The following is a 20,717-nucleotide window of genomic DNA, read 5'->3' as shown; positions in this document are numbered from 1 at the left end:
AGATGTATATGTATAAATATATGTATGGATTATACTTTCTGTATTAATGATTCTATAGAACCTTTTTGATATAATATCAAATATTATTTTATTGAGATTCCAAAAATCTTTTCTCAGGGAGATGAATGCCAAAGCAAAATGTAATATACTGTTGTATGAGTTTTCTCATTCTTAAAATCTGTTTGTTAAATGGGTACAAATAATGAATTAAAAACTAGCATCATTAGTTACTTAATCCTTGTAATGAACAGAAAGGAACATATTACTGTAAAGTTTCAAGTGAAAAAACAAAACAAAACAAAACAAAAGAAAAAAACAACCAGCTTTGGCTGGCTAAGAGCATGTAACCTGTGAGGGGTGGAACCCCACTTTGAACCTGAAGCCTTTGTCTTTAAGTTTTAATATTTTTGTGTGTGTCATCTCAGTTTAAATAACTGAGTGAACTTCAGAAAAAAAGTGCTCCCTACCAATTGTCACATTAAAATTACATAATGTCATAAAATAGCATGGTGCTAAGAAATAGATGGCTTACACACACACAAAAAAAAAAATTTATTCACAATCTGGAAAGCAGACATTTCAAGACCATGGTACTGCAGGGTCAGTGTCTGGGGAGGACTATTTGCTAAGGTTGTAGATGTCCACCTTCTCACTATGTCTTTACAAGGCCTGACTGATAGGTGCACTGAACAGAAATGGATCTCTTGTCTCTTCCTCAACTTGTAAGGGAATTACTCTATTGGATGAGAATCTTGGAGTCATTAGATAAGTAGAGCTCATTATCAAGCCAGACCTTCAGATATTTAGAGACTCTCAGTTTCAGCAATTGAATTTAGGATAGAAGAATGGGTAGGGGAATGTAATTCAGTCCATGAGGTCCTACTTGAAAATATTAAAGCTAAAACATTTGTGGATATTAGGACTGTCTCTAACTTGGGCTAACTTACCGTTACTATTTCTGAACAACCAACACATTCCTGTGTATATTGCTAGCTATGGTGTTCAGTGGTTTGTGTGTCCTGAATGGTTTTTTTTTCTCTAACTACATTTTCATCTTACAGTGGGATTTCTGTGATATAATGCTATTGCATGGAAGTCTCAAAGATAACAAAGCATATTTAGAGCTTGAGTAATCTAAATACTTTAAAGACACTCTATTCAAAGATACTCTATTCCTATTAAAAATCGACTGGTATATCAACCATAAGCAAGGGAAACAATGGTGTGTTTTGGTTGGTAGTTCCTAGAGCAGAAAGCATAGACACATGACATGATATTAGGTTGTTGAATATGTCTATTTAATGATGATTCAAGCTTTTATAAAAACTTTGGTGTCATATTGGAATTCCCACTTTTAGAAGTAGGAACTGATATTAAAACTAGCAGTGGCTGCATTGAGATATTTTGGGGTCTTCTCGTGAAAGAAGAGAAAGCAAAATAACACAGAAGTGAGACAGTGGGGAAACTACTAACTCCAATGAGATGGATTTAGTGTGGGAGGAAGATGGACTTTTTTTTTTAACTTACTGAATGTCTTAAGGACTACTATGTGAACATTGTCTTATTTAAAATGTTTACTTAGTACCTGGTGTTTTCTAGGAAATAAATGGTAGATGTCAACTGTGAAATAAATGTTTGTTGAGCATGGTACCTAATGACTAAAAGCCCATCATTGGGCAGGTAAAGTCAGAAAGATCAGGAACTCAACGTCTCAGCTAGATAGTGAGCTTCAGGGAAGCCTGAAACATATAAGATCACATCTAAAAGTAAAAATATCAACAAAACATCTTATTTAAACACATCATTCTAAATTTCTGACAAGATAAATTTCCAAAATTCGTTCTAGTTTGAATCTCCTCATCTTAAGTCCTTGAATCTATAGGCGTACATTTAATATTGGCTGAATAATAGTAGCAGCTACTTATTATGTACTGAATATTACTGATAAGCAATTGTATTGTAAAAAGTATCCATAAAATTATCTTTCCACTGAAAATTAACATGATTCGCATTTGTACAGCTTCTGTTTGCATTAATCAGGAATAGAAAGAGCACTGACATCTTCATCACTGATTGTCCACAGAACCCCTAGAGCCCATAGCCATTCTTTTCCCATGCTCTTGTAGCTCAGAAATCTGCTGATTTAAAAATCATGGATATTACAATAGTATAAACATTAGAGATGTAATGTTTCTAAATTACAAGCCATCGCCCAGTTAGAGTTTAAAAGCCAATATGTTACCCCATTTTTTTTAAATTTTAGTATATTAGAATAGATTGTGTCAATGCAATTTGCCTATTGTGCTAGTACCCAAACAGGGTGTATGGAGAATACCACCTGTCTTTATATTGAGAAGTTAGGGTAGTAGAGACCGACATTAGGGAAACTGATGATATGGGGCACTAAGGGCTGGTGTTTGAGCTTCCCTGCTGCTTTATAAGAACTACTGTCTCAATAGTGTCTTTTTCTTTGATATGACAGTGTTGCTTTGTTGAGAGTCATTAATAGTGATCATTTTGATTTTAATGCATACATTAGAAATATCTCCTAAGGCAGAATATACACAACAACATATTAACATTCATATATTTAATGCTATGGAGTATGATGGCTAATCTGCATTGTCTACTTGGCTAAATGTAGAACCACCTAGAAAACTGTAAGGTGCACCCCAAAGTACATCTATTAGGGAGTTTATATAAAGGGTTAACTAAGAAGAAAACTATGTTTAAATGGAAATGACACCCACCCAGGGACTGGGAGCACAGACTGAATAATAAAAGGAGAGGGGGAAGAAGAAATGAAGAAGGAGAAGAAGAAGAAGAAGAAGAAGAAGAAGAAGAAGAAGAAGAAGAAGAAGAAGAAGAAGAAGAAGAAGAAGAAGAAGAAGAAGAAGAAGGAAGAGGAGGAGGAGGAGCAGGAGTAGGAGGAGGAGAAGGAGGTGGAGGAGGAGGAGGAAAAGGAAGAGGAGGAAGAGGAGGAAGAGGAGGAGGGGGAGGAGGAAGAGGGGGAGAAAGAAGAGGAAGAGGAGGAAGAAGACGAAGATGACGACAATGATGACTACCAGCAGAGGCTGCTTTCCCTTTCTTGGTTTTCTTGCTCACCATGACATGCACTGCTCTAAACCAACATGCTCTCTCCCCACCATCATGCACTGCCTGCTCAGAAACTATGAGCCAAAAGAAAACGTTCTTCCATTTAAACTGCTTTGCCAAGTATTTTAACCCTTTGAGACAATAATAACTGATAAACAGAGCATCAGGAATCTCATTTATATATTTTTGTATAAAAGTATCAAGTCAGCGAAAGGCTAAGGTTAAAAACACGTCATGCTTTGTTCATAGATGAGTATGGGCTTCATTTATAGATAAGTTCCTTCCGTGCTAGTCTTTGTTGCATCTCTCTCTCTGTACATATGACAGTGCACTATATGACCCATCAGTTACAAAATCCCAATTATTTTTATCACTTATTAAAAAGTAAACTTTCGGGCTCAGGGGGTAAGAGCACTGACTGCTCTTCCAAAGGTCCTGAGTTCAAACCCCAGCAACCACATGGTGGCTCACAGCCATCCGTAATGAGATCTGACGCCCTCTTCTGGTGTGTCTGAAGACAGCTACAGTGTACTTAGATATAATAATAAATCTTAAAAATAAAAAGTAAACTTTCATTAATATACATTAATAATATCCCTGTAATAAACTAGGTCACAAAATAAAGACATCTCACGTTTAAAGTTAAAGCTGAGAAGAAAGAGACACCTGACTGGTTCCTTCCAAAGAAACCCCAAGCTGTGGCTTGTTCTGTTGCTGTTTTGTTTTGTTTCATTTTCAAGGTCATTTTCTCTACCAGAGAACATCTTTAAAAGCAAAAAAAAAAAAAAAAGGAAAAAAAAGGGAGCATGAATCCACGGTGAAGGGAAAATGCTCTTACCATCAGGGTCGCAGTTAGTAACTGATCATCTCACCTCATAAATAACCTGCCAAGTACATATGGATTGCACAGATCAGACGGTTTATATGGAAAAATATACCCAGCCTCTAATTAACTAGTCCATTAGGGAATTAATAAATTGAAGATTGATTAATAGCATATTAAATGCTAAAATGGATTTAACATATTTTATTAATTTCAAAACACTAAGAAACATACTTTAAAAAGCAAAAATTAATACCAACTTAAGAATAAAAAGGAACTAGTCTACTTCATTAAGTTTTAAAATAATAAAATACTTGTTTGACAACACTGGGTTGCATTGTTACCTAGGATCTTTAGAATATTGTATGAAACATGTCTGTGTGCAAAGTTGAGGTGAGCCCCTCCCTCAGAGCTATTGAGCTTCCTCCCTATTTGAGTAGCAGTGATAACTTAACCAAAGAACTGCACTTACTTTTTGTTTTAACAATGAGATAAATAATAATAAGCATACCTTTGCTTTTAGAGTTCTGAAGCAATGTTTTATCTCATGATTAAAATGTAACAAATTAAATGACGACATTGAGACTCCTTTATTTTATTTCATATAATAAGACTTGCAAACACACACAAACACACATGCACACACATGAGTATTTGCTTTTATGTCTATCTGTGTACTACTTACATATCTTCTTCCCACAAGATCAGATGAGGGCGTCAGAACCTCTGGAACTGGAGTTTTAGATGGTTGAGAGCTGCCATGTGGATGCGGGGAATTGAACTCAGGACATCTGGAAGAGAAGTCAGAGCTCTTAACCGCTGAACCATCTGTAGCCCATTACTAGTATTTTTAATGTTAGTATTATCCACAAGTATCCATAGATGTTTACAAAAAGGAACAGTATATCGGAACTCAAAGTAAAGCTTAGAAAATCAAGATAGCAGATATTGTATATGGCTATCTGACCTCAGGTCAGTTAAACTGAAGGTAAAATATAAGTCAGAAGACAGAATTGCATTTAAAAATAAGGAGATTAGGCCTTTATGTAACCAAAATTCCAGTAAAGGTGGTTGAGTTTGTACACACCAGTGTTTGTTGTCTTTTTATTTTTTTGTCTTACTGTCCCATTATATCCTCACTAGAAAGAAATATTTCGACAACTCAAAAGAATAAAGTTTGAATAGAAATAATGTAAGCCTCAGACTATCTTTATGAATTAAGATGCCAATATAAAAATAACAAGGAAAAACTGTCAGTCTGCATATATTCTTTACAAAGACTTTGGAAGAGTGAAAATTTTATGTAGGTAGCCTAAAAAAGTCAACATGTGAAATATGAATGTAAATACAGTCTAAATGAATTTTTTGAAGTGCATATCTATTTGCCTTCTACATAAAATGATATTTTGAAAATGTGTCAAAAGATAACATAGTGCCTTTTGGGTTCTTGCAATTTTCATTCCAGGCATTTCTCAGATAAGCCTTTTTCTTTTTTTCCATTTTTTATTAGGTATTTAGCTCATTTACATTTCCAATGCTATACCAAAAGTCCCCATACCCCCCCACTCCCCTACCCACCCACTCCCCCTTTTTGGCCCTGGCATTCCCCTGTACTGGGGCATATAAAGTTTGCAAGTCCAATGGGCCTCTCTTTGCAGTGATGGCCGACTAGGCCATCTTTTGATACATATGCAGCTAGAGACAAGAGCTCCGGGGTACTGCTTAGTTCATATTGTTGTTCCACCTATAGGGTTGCAATTCCCTTTAGTTCCTTGGGTGCTTTCTCTAGTTCCTCCATTGGGGGCCCTGTGGTCCATTCAATAGCTGACTGTGAGCATCCACTTCTGTGTTTGCTAGGCCATGGCATAGTCTCACAAGAGACAGCTATATCTGGGTCCTTTCAGCAAAATCTTGCTAGTGTATGCAATGGTGTCAGCATTTGGAAGCTGATCATGGGATGGATCTCTGGATATGGCAATCACTAGATGGTCCATCCTTTCATCACACTTCCAAACTTTGTCTCTGTAACTCCTTCCATGGGTGTTTTGTTTCCTATTCTAAGAAGGCAAAGTGTCCACACTTTGGTCTTCATTCTCTTGAGTTTAATGTTTTTAGCAAATTATATCTTATATCTTGGGTATCCTAAGTTTCTGGGCTAATATCCACTTATCAGTGAGTACATATTGTGAGAGTTCCTTTGTGATTGGGTTACCTCACTCAAGATGATTCCCTCCAGGTCCATCTATTTGGCTAGGAATTTCATAAATTCATTCTTTTTAATAGCTGAGTAGTACTCCATTGTGTAAATGTACCACATTTTTTGTATCCATTCCTCTGTTGAGGGGCATCTGGGTTCTTTCCAGCTTCTGGCTATTATAAATAAGGCTGCTATGAACATAGTGGAGCATGTGTCCTTCTTATCGGTTGGGGCATCTTCTGGATATATGCCCAGAAGAGGTATTGCTGGATCTTCCGGTATTACTATGTCCAATTTTCTGAGGAACCGCCAGACTGATTTCCAGAGTGGTTGTACAAGCCTGCAATCCCACCAACAATGGAGGAGTGTTCCTCTTTCTCCACATCCTTGCCAGCATCTGCTGTCACCTGAATTTTTCATCTTAGCCATTCTGACTGGTGTGAGGTGGAATCTCAGGGTTGTTTTGATTTGTATTTCCCTGATGATTAAAGATGTTGAACATTTTTTCAGGTGCTTCTCTGCCATTCGGTATTCCTCGGGTGAGAAATCTTTGTTCAGTTCTGAGCCCCATTTTTTAATGGGGTTATTTGATTTTATGGAGTCTACCTTCTTGAGTTCTTTATATATATTGGATATTAGAACCCCTGTCCGATTTGGGATAGGTAAAGATCCTTTCCCAATCTGTTGGTGGTCTTTTTGTCTTATTGACGGTGTCTTTTGCCTTGCAGAAGCTTTGCAATTTTATGAGGTCCCATTTATCGATTCTCGATCTTACAGCACAAGCCATTGCTGTTCTATTCAGGATTTTTTCCCCTGTACCCATATCTTCGAGGCTTTTCCCTACTTTCTCCTCTATAAGTTTCAGTGTCTCTGGTTTTATGTGGAGATCCTTAATCCACTTAGATTTGACCTTAGTACAAGGAGATAGTACTGGATCAATTCGAAATCTTCTACATGATAACAGCCAGTTGTGCCAGCACCATTTGTTGAAAATACTGTCTTTTTTCCACTGGATGGTTTTAGCTCCCTTGTCAAAGATCAAGTGACCATAGGTGTGTGGGTTCATCTCTGGGTCTTCAATTCTGTTCCATTGGTCTACTTGTCTGTCTCTATACCAGTACCATGCAGTTTTGATCACAATTGCGCTGTAATAAAGCTTTAGGTCAGGCATGGTGATTCCACCAGAGGTTCTTTTATCCTTGAGAAGAGTTTTTGCTATCCTAGGTTTTTTGTTATTCCAGATGGATCTGCCGATTGCCCTTTTTAATTCGTTGAAGAATTGAGTTGGAATTTTGATGGGGATTGCATTGAATCTGTAGATTGCTTTTGGCAAGATAGCCATTTTTACTATATTGATCCTGCCGATGCATGAGCATGGGAGATCTTTCCATCTTCTGAGATCTTCTTTAATTTCTTTCTTCAGAGACTTGAAGTTCTTGTCATAGAGATCTTTCACTTCCTTAGTTAGAGTCACGCCTAGGTATTTTATATTATTTGTGGCTATTGAGAAGGGTGTTGTTTCCCTAATTTCTTTCTCAGCCAGTTTGTCCTTTGTGTAGAGAAAGGCCATTGACTTGTTTGAGTTAATTTTATATCCAGCTACTTCACTGAAGCTGTTTATCAGGCTTAGGAGTTCTCTGGTGGAATTTTTAGGGTCACTTATAAATACTATCATATCATCTGCAAAAAGTGATATTTTGACTTCTTCCTTTCCAATTTGTATCCCCTTGATCTCCTTTTGTTGTCTAATTGCTCTGGCTAGGACTTCAAGTACAATGTTGAATAGGTAGGGAGAGAGTAGACAGCCTTGTCTAGTCCCTGATTTTAGTGGGATTGCTGTAGATTGCTTTTATCATGTTTAGGTATGGGCCTTGAATTCCTGATCTTTCCAAGACTTTTATCATGAATGGGTGTTGGATTTTGTCAAATGCTTTCTCGGCATCTAACGAGATGATCATGTGGTTTTTGTCTTTGAGTTTGTTTATATACTGGATTACGTTGATGGATTTCTGTATATTGAACCATCCCTCCATCCCTGGGATGAAACCTACTTGGTCAGGATGGATGATTGTTTTGATGTGTTCTTGGATTCGATTAGCAAGAACTTTATTGAGGATTTTTGCATCAATATTCATAAGGGATATTGGTCTGAAGTTCTCTATCTTTGTGGGATCTTTTTGTGGTTTAGGTATCAGAGTAATTGCGGCTTCATAGAATGAGTTGGGTAGAGTACCTTCTGTTTCTATTTTGTGGAATAGTTTGTGAAGAACTGGGATTAGATCTTCTTTGAAGGTCTGATAGAACTCTGCACTAAACCCATCTGGTCCTGGGCTTTTTTTGGTTGGGAGACTATTAATGACTGCTTCTATTTCTTTGGGGGATATCGGGCTGTTTAGATCATTAACCTGATCTTGATTCAACTTTGGTACCTGGTATCTGTCTAGAAACTTCTCCATTTCATCCAGGTTCTCCAGTTTTGTTGAGTATAGCCTTTTGTAGAAGGATCTGATGGTGTTTTGGATTTCTTCAGGATCTGTTGTTATGTCTCCCTTTTCATTTCTGATTTTGTTAATTAGAATGCTTTCCCTGTACCCTCTAGTGAGTCTGGCTAAGGGTTTGTCTATCTTGTTGAGTTTCTCAAAGAACCAGCTCCTCGATTGGTTGATTCTCTGAATAGTTCTTCTTGTTTCCACTTGGTTGATTTCGCCCCTGAGTTTGATTATTTCCTGCCTTCTACTCCTCTTGGGTGAATGTGCTTCCTTTTGTTCTAGAGCTTTTAGGTGTGTTGTCAAGCTGCTAATGTATGCTCTCTCTAGTTTCTTTTTGGAGGCACTCAGAGCTATGAGTTTTCCTCTTAGGAATGCTTTCATTGTGTCCCATAAGTTTGGGTATGAAGTGGCTTCATTTTCATTGAACTCTAAGAAGTCCCTAATTTCTTTCTTTATTCCTTCCTTGACCAAGGTATCATTGAGAAGTGTGTTGTTCAGTTTCCACGTGAATGTTGGCTTTCTATTATTTATTTTGTTATTGAAGATCAGCCTTAGTGCATGGTGATCTGATAGGATACATGGGACAATTTCAATATGTTTGCATCTGTTGAGGCCTGTTTTGTGACCTATTATGTGGTCAATTTTGGAGAAGGTACCATGAGGTACTGAGAAGAAGGTATATCCTTTTGTTTTAGGATAAAATGTTCTGTAGATATCTGTCAGATCCATTTGTTTCATCACTTCTGTTAGTTTCACTTGTGTCCCTGTTTAGTTTCTGTTTCCATGATCTGTCCATTGGTGAAAGTGGTGTGTTGAAGTCTCCCACTATTATTGTGTGAGGTGCAATGTGTGCTTTGAGCTTTACTAAAGTTTCTTTAATGAATGTGGCTGCCCTTGTATTTGGAGCATAGATATTCAGAATTGAGATTTCCTCTTGGAGGATTTTACCTTTGATGAGAATGAAGTGCCCCTCCTTGTCTTTTTTGTTGACTTTGGGTTAGAAGTCAATCTTATCAGATATTAGGATGGCTACTCCAGCTTGTTTCTTCATACCATTTGCTTGGAAAATTGTTTTCCAGCCTTTCATTCTGAGGTAGTGTCTATCTTTTTCTCTGAGATGAGTTTCCTGTAAGCAGCAAAATGTTGGGTCTTGTTTGTGTAGCCAGTTTTTTAGTCTGTGTCTTTTTATTGGAGAGTTGAGACCATTGATATTAAGAGATATTAAGGAAAAGTAATTGTTGCTTCCTGTTATTTTTGTTGTTAAAGTTGGCATTCTGTTCTTGTGGCTGTCTTCTTTTAGGTTTGTTGAGGGATTATCGTCTTGTTTTTTCTAGGGCATTGTTCCCGTTCTTGTATTGGTTTTTTTTTTTTTTCCTGTTATTATCCTTTGAAGGGCTGGATTCGTGGAGAGATAATGTGTGAATTTGGTTTTGTCGTGGAATACTTTGGTTTCTCCATCTATGGTAATTGAGAGTTTGGCTGGGTATAGTAGCCTGGGCTGGAATTTGTGTTTTCTTAGTGTCTGTATAACATCTGTCCAGGCTCTTCTGGCTTTCATAGTCTCTGGTGAAAAATCTGGTGTAATTCTGATAGGCTTGCCTTTATATATGTTACTTGACTTTTTTCCCTTACTGCTTTTAGTATTCTATCTTTATTTAGTGAATTTGATGTTCTGATTATTATGTGTCAGGAGGAATTTCTTCTCTGGTCCAGTCTGTTTGGAGTTCTGTAGGCTTCTTGTATGTTCATGGGCATCTCTTTCTTTAGGTTTGGGAAGTTTTCTTCAATAATTTTGTTGAAGATGTTTGCTGGTCCTTTGAGTTGAAAATCTTCATTCTCATCCACTCCTATTATCCGTAGGTTTGGTCTTCTCATTGTGTCCTGGATTTCCTGGGTATTTTGAGTTAGGATCTTTTTGCATTTACCATTTTCTTTGATTGTTGTGCCGATGTTCTCTATGGAATCTTCTGCACCTGAGATTCTCTCTTCCATCTCTTGTATTCTGTTGCTGATGCTCAAATCTATGGTTCCAGATTTCTTTCCTAGGGTTTCTATCTCCAGTGTTGCCTCACTTTGAGTTTCTTTATTGTGTCTACTTCCCTTTTTAGGTCTAGTATGGTTTTGTTCATTTCCATCACCTGTTTGTATGTTTTTTCCTCTTTTTCTGTAAAGACTTCTACCTGTTTGATTGTGTTTTCCTGTTTTTCTTTAAGGACTTGTAACTCTTTAGCAGTGTTCTCCTGTATTTCTTTAAGTGAGTTATTAAAGTCCTTCTTGATGTCCTCTACCATCATCATGAGATATGCTTTTAAATCTGGGTCTAGGTTTTCGGGTGTGTTGGGGTGCCCTGGACTGGGCGAAGTGGGAGTGCTGGGTTCTGATGATGGTGAGTGGTCTTGGGTCCTGTTAGTAAGATTCCTACGTTTACCTTTCGCCATCTGGTAATCTCTGGAGTTAGTAGTTATAGTTGACTCTGTTTAGAGATTGTTCTTCTGGTGATTCTGTTACTGTCTATGAGCAGACCTGGGAGACAGATTCTCTCCTCTGAGTTTTAGTGCTCAGAGCACTCTCTGCTGGCAAGCTCTCTTACAGGGAAGGTGCGCAGATATCTTGTGTTTGGACCTCCTCCTGGCCGAAGAAGAAGGCCCAAAACAGGACCTTTCTCAGAAGCTGTGTTGCTTTGGCAGGTCCCAGAAGCTGTCAGCTTCTGTGGTGCAGACTCTCACCTGTGCAGACTAATTTCCTAAGTTCTGCAGAGTCCTGGAACCAAGATGGCGACCACTGCTCCTGAGGCTGAGGCCGCCTTCCGAGCCAGGCGGACACCTGTCCTCTGGTCCGGACGGTGGCCGGCTGTCTGCGGCCTGCAAAGGGTGCTGCCTCAGTGGCTCTGTGCCTCCACCTGTCCCAGAAGCTGTCCGGTTTTGTGGCGCACCCTCTCACCTGTTCAGACTAATTTCCTAGGTTCTGCGGAGTCCCGGAACCAAGATGGCGACAGCTGCTCCTTAGGCTGAGGCTGCCTTCTGAGCCAGGCGGACACCTGTCCTCTTGTCCAGACGGTGGCCGGCTGTCTGCTGCCCGCAAAGGATGCTGCCTCAGTGGCTCTGTGCCTCCGCCTGTCCCAGAAGCTATCCGGTTCTGTGGCGCACCCTCTCACCTGTTCAGACTCCTTTTTCTTAGAACAAGAAAAATAGTATTTAGTTCCATCAACTAAGTAATCTTTTAAACGTAGAATAAGAAGTCAGTACTTCACACGTCAATGAAAACAGTGGTCATTGTGAAAAACATGATATGGCTGGCAAGACGTAGAACCAGCTATATGCAGTATCTTACTAGCAAATGCCATTGTTGTAGAAAGGCTGCTTGAGAGCGTTTTGTTCTACTTGACACTGAAAAATGATATCACTGAAGATTAGGTTTTATCTGAATGGTACCTGATATTGTGATTCTTGACAGAGAGCAAAATATCTGTAGAGATCTAACAGATCACTGTTACATGCTCAGCAAGTTAAAATTTCTATTTACAATAAAGTTTATCTGAATCCCTGCCCACACATAAGTTTATTCAGAGGGAGGAAGATGGGATTTCTAGTAATTAATGAATTTTGGTAAGGACTCTTAACTTCTCAAATCAATTTACTTATTATACAAAGAGAATACACACAGACAGACATATATATAGAGAGAGAGAAGGAGGAGGAGGAGGAGGAGGAGGAGAAGGAGAAGAAGAAGAAGAAGAAGAAGAAGAAGGAGGAGGAGGAGGAGGAGGAGGAGGAGGAGGAGAAGAAGAAGAATGCTGGATAATGATAAAATTCTACTCACAGGGTTTTTTTTAGGAAATAAGAAATAATTCTTGTAGCACATTACAGCCAATTATAGATTCCAGTTATGTTGAGGAAAGACACAGGAATCCTCAGAATGGGCACTGTAACTCAAGCACACAGACTAGCCATTTATTATAGTCTCTTCACTTATTATATGGCCAAATGCATGACTTATCCTTGGATATGTTTTTAAGTCAGAAGAAATGGTTGAATCATTCAAAGCAAATGCAGTGTAGATTTAAAGTCTACCTGTTGCTGTATCCTGTGCAGAGGAGCAAATTCTCCAGATGATGAATATGTAAACGTGCTATAGTCATAATTATTTAAAAACTTAAAACTAGCTTCCAGTGAAGAATCTATGTATAATAACAGAGGTAATCTTTAAAACAGACACTCAGAACCATGACTGGTCTTTCATGTCAATGCAGATCCTTGTGACCTTTAATTTTCTATTTAACAAGAAATTTAAAAGGAAGAGAGACAGTCAGCTGGATAGAGGCCCAGGTGTAGAAGCCATCTTCCTTTGATGGAACAAAGAAAACTGTTTCATGTATACGAATTAGTAGTAGTAGTTTTAGCATGATGCTTAAAGTTTATTATTTAAAAATATGTGTTGACTGGGTAGTTGGTGAGATCTCTTTTAGATTAAACATAAATCCATCGTTTGAAAAACATCGTATTTTATTTCAAGTATCTAATAGGGCTACGGATTTTATAGTTGCCAATGAACACCAAGTTTCTAGCACATTGTTGGCGCTCAGTGTATCTTAACTTGACTAAATTGCCAAGTGTACTATTTACTCTTACAACAATTTGAAGGTCAGCAGGATAAGTTGATATTTTCTGCTGTTTTTGCCATCTTTGACTCCTAAGGATCCAAAGAGCACCATGTGTCTGGTGACTACTGCCAAAGTCTGAGAAACGCTGTTTCTGTTGAATTAGCTTTACGTGGGATATTAGTGTGTTACTTGTTGAGCGGAAACTGACTTTTCCATGCATTTATTGGTCTGTTTCTGCAACACTTTAGGTTCGAAAATATTTTCCAATAATGAACCCCTTTAATTAAGAGTCTAAGGCTATTTGTTTATTGATGTATTTTTAACTTATTGTAAAACACCTTTTCTCCAAAAGGCATATGAAATATAAAAATATGAATACATTTATAATAAATAATTCTGATCCTCTGTTCTAACAGGAAGTGTAAGTTAAAGCATTATGTTATAATTTCTCAGAATTGAGACACTATTAGAGAAACATATGTAAATGTTTAAACACAGACTAGCTTAATGGTTTTATTTTCTTCTCAGGTAGAGATTCTCCGAGCTTCATTTCCCTTATCTCTCTCCCCATTCCTACAAGTCACGACACTCTCTCCTTCCCCAATCCATGGGATAGGAGTTCCCTCACTACATGTTGCTGATGGTCAATTTGTGACATCCCAGCACAGCGCAGCAATCTGCACACAGAAATTCCTGGGGTAGGAATCAACAGTTAGGTTTTCCCATTCCCTCTTCTTCTGAGTCTTCGTTTTACTCTCAATTTACATTAGCACCTTACCTTGAGAAAAATAATCCCTTCTTGGTATGTCATTCATTGGGGAATTAAATTAAAAGAATTTGCTTTTTATGATCATTTTATGCCCAGAAACTCAACGAAAGCAGTAGCTCCTCAGAGGGAAGCACAGTAGACATTGGGGCGCCTGCAGAGGAACAGCCTGTCATTGAACCAGAAGAAACCCTTGAGCCCGAAGCTTGCTTCACTGAAGGTAAAGATGCGGGTGACATCGCTTGCAGTTCATACGGAGTACGGCCTTTTCAACTGTCGATCACCCAAAGTGGGTGGCTTAAATGTAATAGACCTTGTAGAGAGTGAGGCCCACAGGCTAGATTCAGTATATAAAAGCAATGTGAGGACGTAAAAGACACATCAAAGCAAGTCCAGGAAAGTCACCTGTTAGCAAACTCAGACAACTTAGGAAACCAGGAACACCCTTTCAGGAGCACCACAAGAATACACACTTAGGAGAGGAGGTTTCTGTCCAGGTATTAATTTCATTTTGAAACCCTTTTCTAGAGTAGCTCCAACCAAATGCATTAATTTCAGACCATAAAAAGTCAGATGCAGATACTAGCACCCAACCAGTGCACAGAAGCCAGGGACTCCCGTGGTTGAATTAGAGAAAAGCAGGAAGAAGCTGAGGAGGAGGTTGGCCCCATGGAAGACCAGCACTCTCAACTGACCTGGACTCCCAAGATGCCTCAGACACTGAGCCACCAACAGGCAGTATACACCAGCTGATGAGACCCCCAACACATATACAGCAGAGGACTTCCTGGTCTAGCTTCAGTGAGAGAAAATGCACCTAACCCTTGAGAGATTTGAGGTCCCAGGGAGTGGGGAGGTCTGGTGGGGTGTGGGTGGGCACATCCTCTTACATACTAGGGTAGGGAAATATGGGATGAGGAGCAGTAAGGGGCCAGACCAGGAGTGGGATAAATACTGGACTATAAAAAAGGATTAAAGAAATTTTTAAAATTAAAATAAAAAAAAAGAGAGAGATGAGAAAAGAACAACCACAAAAGGCAAACTACATGTCGTTATTTGTAATTTACAATGAGTTTTCTTTGAAGGCAACATTGTGTCAGAGAAAAGGCAAAATATGAAGATGCTGTATGTTTTCATTGATTTGCCATTGCTTATAAATTACACACTTTTTAAAAGTTAAAGCAAATTAGGAATAGCGCTGGTGGTGGAGGGATGAAGCTGGGCTGATGCAATGTATAATGGAGGTGGTAGAGCTATCTTTCATACTCCTATTGGAACCGTATGCTTGCAGGCTGTGTCCAGAGATTCAAGTGCTGTCAAATCAGCGTGGAAGAAGGAAGAGGGAAACAGTGGTGGAACCTACGGAGGACGTGCTTCCGAATAGTTGAACACAACTGGTTTGAGACCTTCATTGTGTTCATGATTCTCCTGAGTAGTGGTGCCCTGGTGAGTGAACCTTAACCCAAAGTGCTTCAGTAGCAACTGGGAAAATCTCACACTCTTTAAGCCTTTGTTTCCCATTGCCTTAGTTATCAATGAGTCTTCAATAACAACACCCTTTTATCTTCCTGCCAGATAGTTAATGACTAGCTGCATTTCTGGGTTTGCATCTATGTGTGCACACACATTTCTAATCATTCATCGATGTTTGCTTATCATGAAACAGATCAAAAAAAACGGGTCCCTTTTGCTTAGTCATTATAAACAAAGTGAATATTCCTCTTTGCTTAACTAAACATGACTATGAGGAGCACATCAGAGTTCATGTTAGTGCTATTATAGTGGTTATATATCCTCTGAGTTCTGATGAACTCTTTGTGGAAGCTTGGTAGGTCGTTGGGGACCTCTTCTCTGTCCCTTTTCATGTGTGTTCACTATTCTTGGGCTACTCAGGAAACAAATGATATTGGTAATGCTAAGTAGTGGGCACCATACCTAAGTGATTACTTAAAGACTGGATTATGTTTATAGAAACATGTTAATTTCATCAGAATCTATTTAAATTTAGATGAAAATTGTTTACATATATACAACTATATTGACAGAATTTTAGATATAAAAATATATTGAAGTCATAAAATAAAATGTTTGGAGAGATTGATAATAGAGAAACTATAGATAGATAGATAGATAGATAGATAGATAGATAGATAGATAGATAGATAGATGATATATAGATTTAGATAAATGATAGAATATATACATAAATAAATAAGCACAAGTGTTTGCCTGATTAAAACACAATGACTTACAAGTTTTAAAATCAAGTATATATTTTTCTATAAAATTGTTGATGGAATAACTGTCTTCTACATATCATTATCTACATATCTGCATATCATAGACAAAAATGACTTTTCATCATTGAAAGAAATATATATTAGAAGTAAATTACCAGCTGAGGTTTATGTTAGGAAAAGGCATAGGTGGATCTAATTGAAAAGTAATATGACATTCCTATTAAGTAATGTCATACTATACGTACCAAAAAGTAAAATTATCAGCTAGATGTGGTGGTGCACACCCTTAATTCCATCAGGAAGAGGTAGACAGATGTTTGTGAGTTAGAGCCCCAGCCTACTCTACAAAGTGAGGATAGCCAGGGCTATTATACAGAGTAACCCTGTCTTGTAAAACAAACAACAAACAAACAAACAAACAAAACAAACAAACAAAAGAAAAGAAAGAAAAAGTAAAGAAGTAGAATTATCAACAAAACCCCAAAAAAGCAGTTAACTGCTTAGTAAAATAAAATTGGACAGTATATTGATAAATCACTTATTGATTTAATCTCTCTCCTATAAAAAAAACATAATAATGAGAGAAATTTGGTTTTTGCTGGAAGTCAAGCTACTGGTCTCACGTAGACAACTGTTCTAGCCACTGAGTCACACCCACAGCATAGAAACAAAGAAACAGGGTACAGAGCTAAAGAAAGAATTGTCAACTGAGGAATATAGAATGGCTGAGAAGCACCTATAAAAGTGTTCAACATCCTTAATCATAAGAGAAATGCAAATCAAAACAGCCCTGAGATTCTACCTCATACCAGTCAGAATGGCTAAGGTCAAAAAGTGGAATGGATACAGAAAACGTGGTACATTTACACAATGGAGTCAGCTATTAAGACAATGAAATTATGAAATTCTTAGGCAAATGGATGAAACTAGAAAATATCATCCTGAGTGAGTTAACCCAATCACAAAAGAACACACATGGTATGCACTCACTGAGAAGTGGATATTAGCCCAAAAGCTCCAAATACCCAAGATACAATTCACAGACCACATGAAACTAAAGAAGGAAGACCAAAGTGTGGGTGCTTTGGTCCTTCTTAGAAAGGGGAACAAAATACTCATAGGAACAAATATGGAGACAAAGTATAGAGCAGAGACTGAAGGAAAGGCCATCCAGAGTCTGTCCTACCTGGGAATTCATCCCATATACAGTCACCAAACCCAGACACTATTGTGAATGCCAAGAAATGCTTGCTGAAAGAAGCCTGATATAGCTCTCTCCTATGAGGCCTGTCAAAGCCTTACAAATGCAGGGGGATGGGGGATGGGATAGGGGCTTTCCAAGAGTGGGGAACTGGGAAAGGGGATAACATTTGAGATGTAAATAAAGAAAATATCCAATAACAAAGAGAGAGAGAGAGAGAGAGAGAGAGAGAGAGAGAGAGAGAGAGAGAGAGAGACACGCCATGGCTGCATGGAATGTGACATTAAGAAATACATCCTGGCTTAGCCAATTGACTCAGGAAATTACCATTTCACTTCAGGAAGAGTGAAGTCATGAAGACACCTCCCCCCTCTCTGGTTTTAGTAGCTATCTAAAGTATATCTTTCTCTCTGGTTTATAAGGATAAAACTCAGAGAGTAACAAAGCAATAGCAATACTGTATCCCCGTTCTTCCATCCCAAGGAAATACCATGTGCATATATAATCAGAAAAAGCTAGCTGTAAGATTCTAGTAGTGTTTGAAAGCTAAAATGTGTAACCTTTTCTTTCTAGGCCTTTGAGGATATATATATTGATCAGCGAAAGACGATCAAAACCATGCTGGAGTATGCTGACAAAGTCTTCACTTACATTTTCATCCTGGAGATGCTCCTCAAATGGGTGGCCTATGGCTATCAAACATACTTCACCAATGCCTGGTGTTGGCTAGACTTCTTAATTGTTGATGTAGGTATTTTCCATGTCGTGCCTTTTGTTTGAGGGAGTTTGTCTTGTTTGTATCCCAATTCTAAACCAATGAATGAGTCTCGGGCCACTGTGTTGTGATGACAAGATAGGCTCCCCAGCCCTAAACTCTCTCACCTAATAATAGCATAGAACTTACAAGTTCTGGACTAATTTACTAACTAATTTAAAAAGAGGAGATAAGATCTAGTAGGAAAACCAAATTTAAACAATGATATTGGTAATATATAATGCAAATGATAGAAAAAGACATTTAAAAGGTATGGTGTCTATTCTGCCATGTTATAAACTTGACCGACTCCAGATTGGGTCTTCATGCACTTATTCATTGATGTTCTTCCCCAGTGGTAAATAATAGCAAGATACAGAAGGGATGGTGAGCACTATTGTAATCTTATAAATCTTTCTTATCTACTGGAAGATTTTACGGAGAGATTTTTAAGTCTATTACAAGTAAGGTTACAGAGGGTAGGGGAAAACAAACCTACTTAATGATGAGGAAGAAATTTTCTTTTATGTAAATGAGATTTACAGAGTCCTTGATGTACCAAATATCCTTATGGAGAATTTTAGTTATGAATAGTGAGAATTTGAGAATAGTGAGTTATGGAGAATTTTAGTTATGAATAGTGAGAATTTGAGAATAGTGAGTTATGGAGAATTTTAGTTATGAATACTTAAAAACAAGTAACAGGGCCACTCAGTGAGGCCAAAATGGAGTGAGCAAATTGATGGAAATCTCAAAGGAGTCATCAGTTTTACAGAAAAGAGAGAGGAAATTAATCAATAGGCATTAGCTTATGCTTTCATAACTCCAAGTGGGGTTAGGACTTGGTATTTTGCAAATTCTTTACTCTTGATATTCATTTATGTCCTTTTAATATTTTATTACTTTTAAACTTTTCATACAGTGTAAATTTTTCTACGGTGTATTTTGCATTATATTGCTTACCTTCCCCCAAGTCCTCCCAGATCCTCCTGTCTTGATATCCTGACAACTCCATTCTCTTTATAAAAAGAAAAGGAAGAAAGAGAAAGAAAGAGAGAGAGAGAGAGAGAGAGAGAGGGAGGGAGAGAGAGAGAGAGAAAGAAAGAGAGAAAGAAAAGAAAGAAGGAAGGAAGACAGACAGAAAGACAGAAAGAAGGAAGGAAGGAAGGAAGGAAGGAAGGAAAAAAGAGAAATAAAGAAAAAGAAAGACAGACAGACAGAAAGGAAGAACGAAGGAAGGAAGGAAGGAAGAGAGAGAGGAAGGAAGGAAAGGAAAGGAAAGGAAAGGAAAGGAAAGGAAAGGAAAGGAAAGGAAAGGAAAGGAAAGGAAAGGAAAGGAAAGGAAAGGAAAGGAAAGGAAAGGAAAGGGAAGAAAAAAGAAAATAAAAAAATAAGCAATAAAACACAAGCAAAAACAAACAAAAAACTACAACAACAAAAAAAAAAAAAACGAAAACAACCAACCACTAAACCATAATAACAACAAAATAAGAGCACACAAACAAAAATCAAATTCGAGAACATTTGGGTAGACCAGCTACTTCTGCTCTTGCAGACTGCCCTGAGTGTGGTTCATATACCCAGTGTCACTCCCTTGAGGAAAACTGATTTTTCTCTCCCAGCATTATCAAATAGCATCTTGGTTAGGGGTAAAAACTTCCTGCTCACCTCCCCTCCCCCACGCTACAATTTAGTCCAGTTTAAATTTTCCACAAGTCTTGTCCGTCAAGTCTGTCACCATTGTGAGCTCATATGTCCCTCACCCTGTTGTATCTGGAAGACACTAATTTTCTTGGAGTCACTCCCCACCTCTAGCTCTTAAACTTTTTTAAAAAAAAATTTTATTAGTTATTTTATTTACATTTCAAATGTTATCCCCTTTTTTTTTGTTTCCCCTCTGAAAACCCCTTATCCCTTCCCAACTCCCCATGCTTACCAACCCACCCACTCCAGCTTCCTAGCCCTGGCATTCCCCTACACTGGGGTATAGAAGCTTCATAGGAACAGCGTCCCACAAGGCCATCCTCTGCTACATATGCAGCTGGAGCCATGAGTCCCCACCATGTGTTCTCTTTGGTTAGTGGTTTAGTCCCTGGGAGCTCTGGGGGTCCTGGTTGGCTCATATTGTTGTTCCTCCTAGGGTGCTGCAAACCCCTTCAACAGCTTGGGTCCTTTCTCTAACTCCTTCACTAGGGACCCTGTGTTCAGCCCAATGGTTGGCTGAGAGCATCCACCTCTGTATTTGTCAGGCACTGGCAGAGCCTCTCAGGAGACAGCTATATCAGGCTCCTGTCAGCAAGCACTTGTTGACATCCCAGAGACTGCTCCACCTGGGGATCCATCCCATATACAGCTACCAAACCCAGACATTATTGTGGATGCCAACAAGTGCTCTTAAACTCTTTAGCCTCCTCTTCCACATAGCTCTCTAAGGAGTGAGAGGAGGGGTTTCATGAAGATATCCTATTTAGTACTGAGCTTTCCAAGGACTCTCACTCAGCACTGTCCAGTTGTGGGTCCCTGTTAACCATCACCTACTGCAAGAGAGAGC

At 38.4% G+C, this 20,717-nt stretch overlaps 1 protein-coding gene across 6 annotated transcripts in view; it reads left to right on the top strand.

Annotated features, from left to right (window-relative positions):
* Scn1a (sodium channel, voltage-gated, type I, alpha) overlaps positions 1-20,717 on the top strand; it is a 170,057-nt gene that overhangs the window by 123,055 nt on the left and 26,285 nt on the right. For all 6 annotated transcript variants that reach the window (XR_001781558.2, XR_001781559.2, XM_006499027.4 and 3 more), the window contains exons 18-20: positions 14,071-14,191; positions 15,263-15,417; positions 17,986-18,159. Coding sequence is in view for 4 of the 6 variants with exons in the window: in XM_006499027.4 (XP_006499090.1) it covers positions 14,071-14,191; positions 15,263-15,417; positions 17,986-18,159 (450 nt within the window). In the remaining 2 variants the exon portion in view is untranslated. The remainder of the gene's footprint in view (positions 1-14,070; positions 14,192-15,262; positions 15,418-17,985; positions 18,160-20,717) is intronic.

This window comes from Mus musculus, chromosome 2 (genome assembly GCF_000001635.26).
Source record: "Mus musculus strain C57BL/6J chromosome 2, GRCm38.p6 C57BL/6J".
Lineage (NCBI taxonomy): Eukaryota > Metazoa > Chordata > Mammalia > Rodentia > Muridae > Mus > Mus musculus.
Note: the sequence above shows the minus strand (reverse complement) of the source record. Positions and strands in the feature narration are given on the sequence as shown.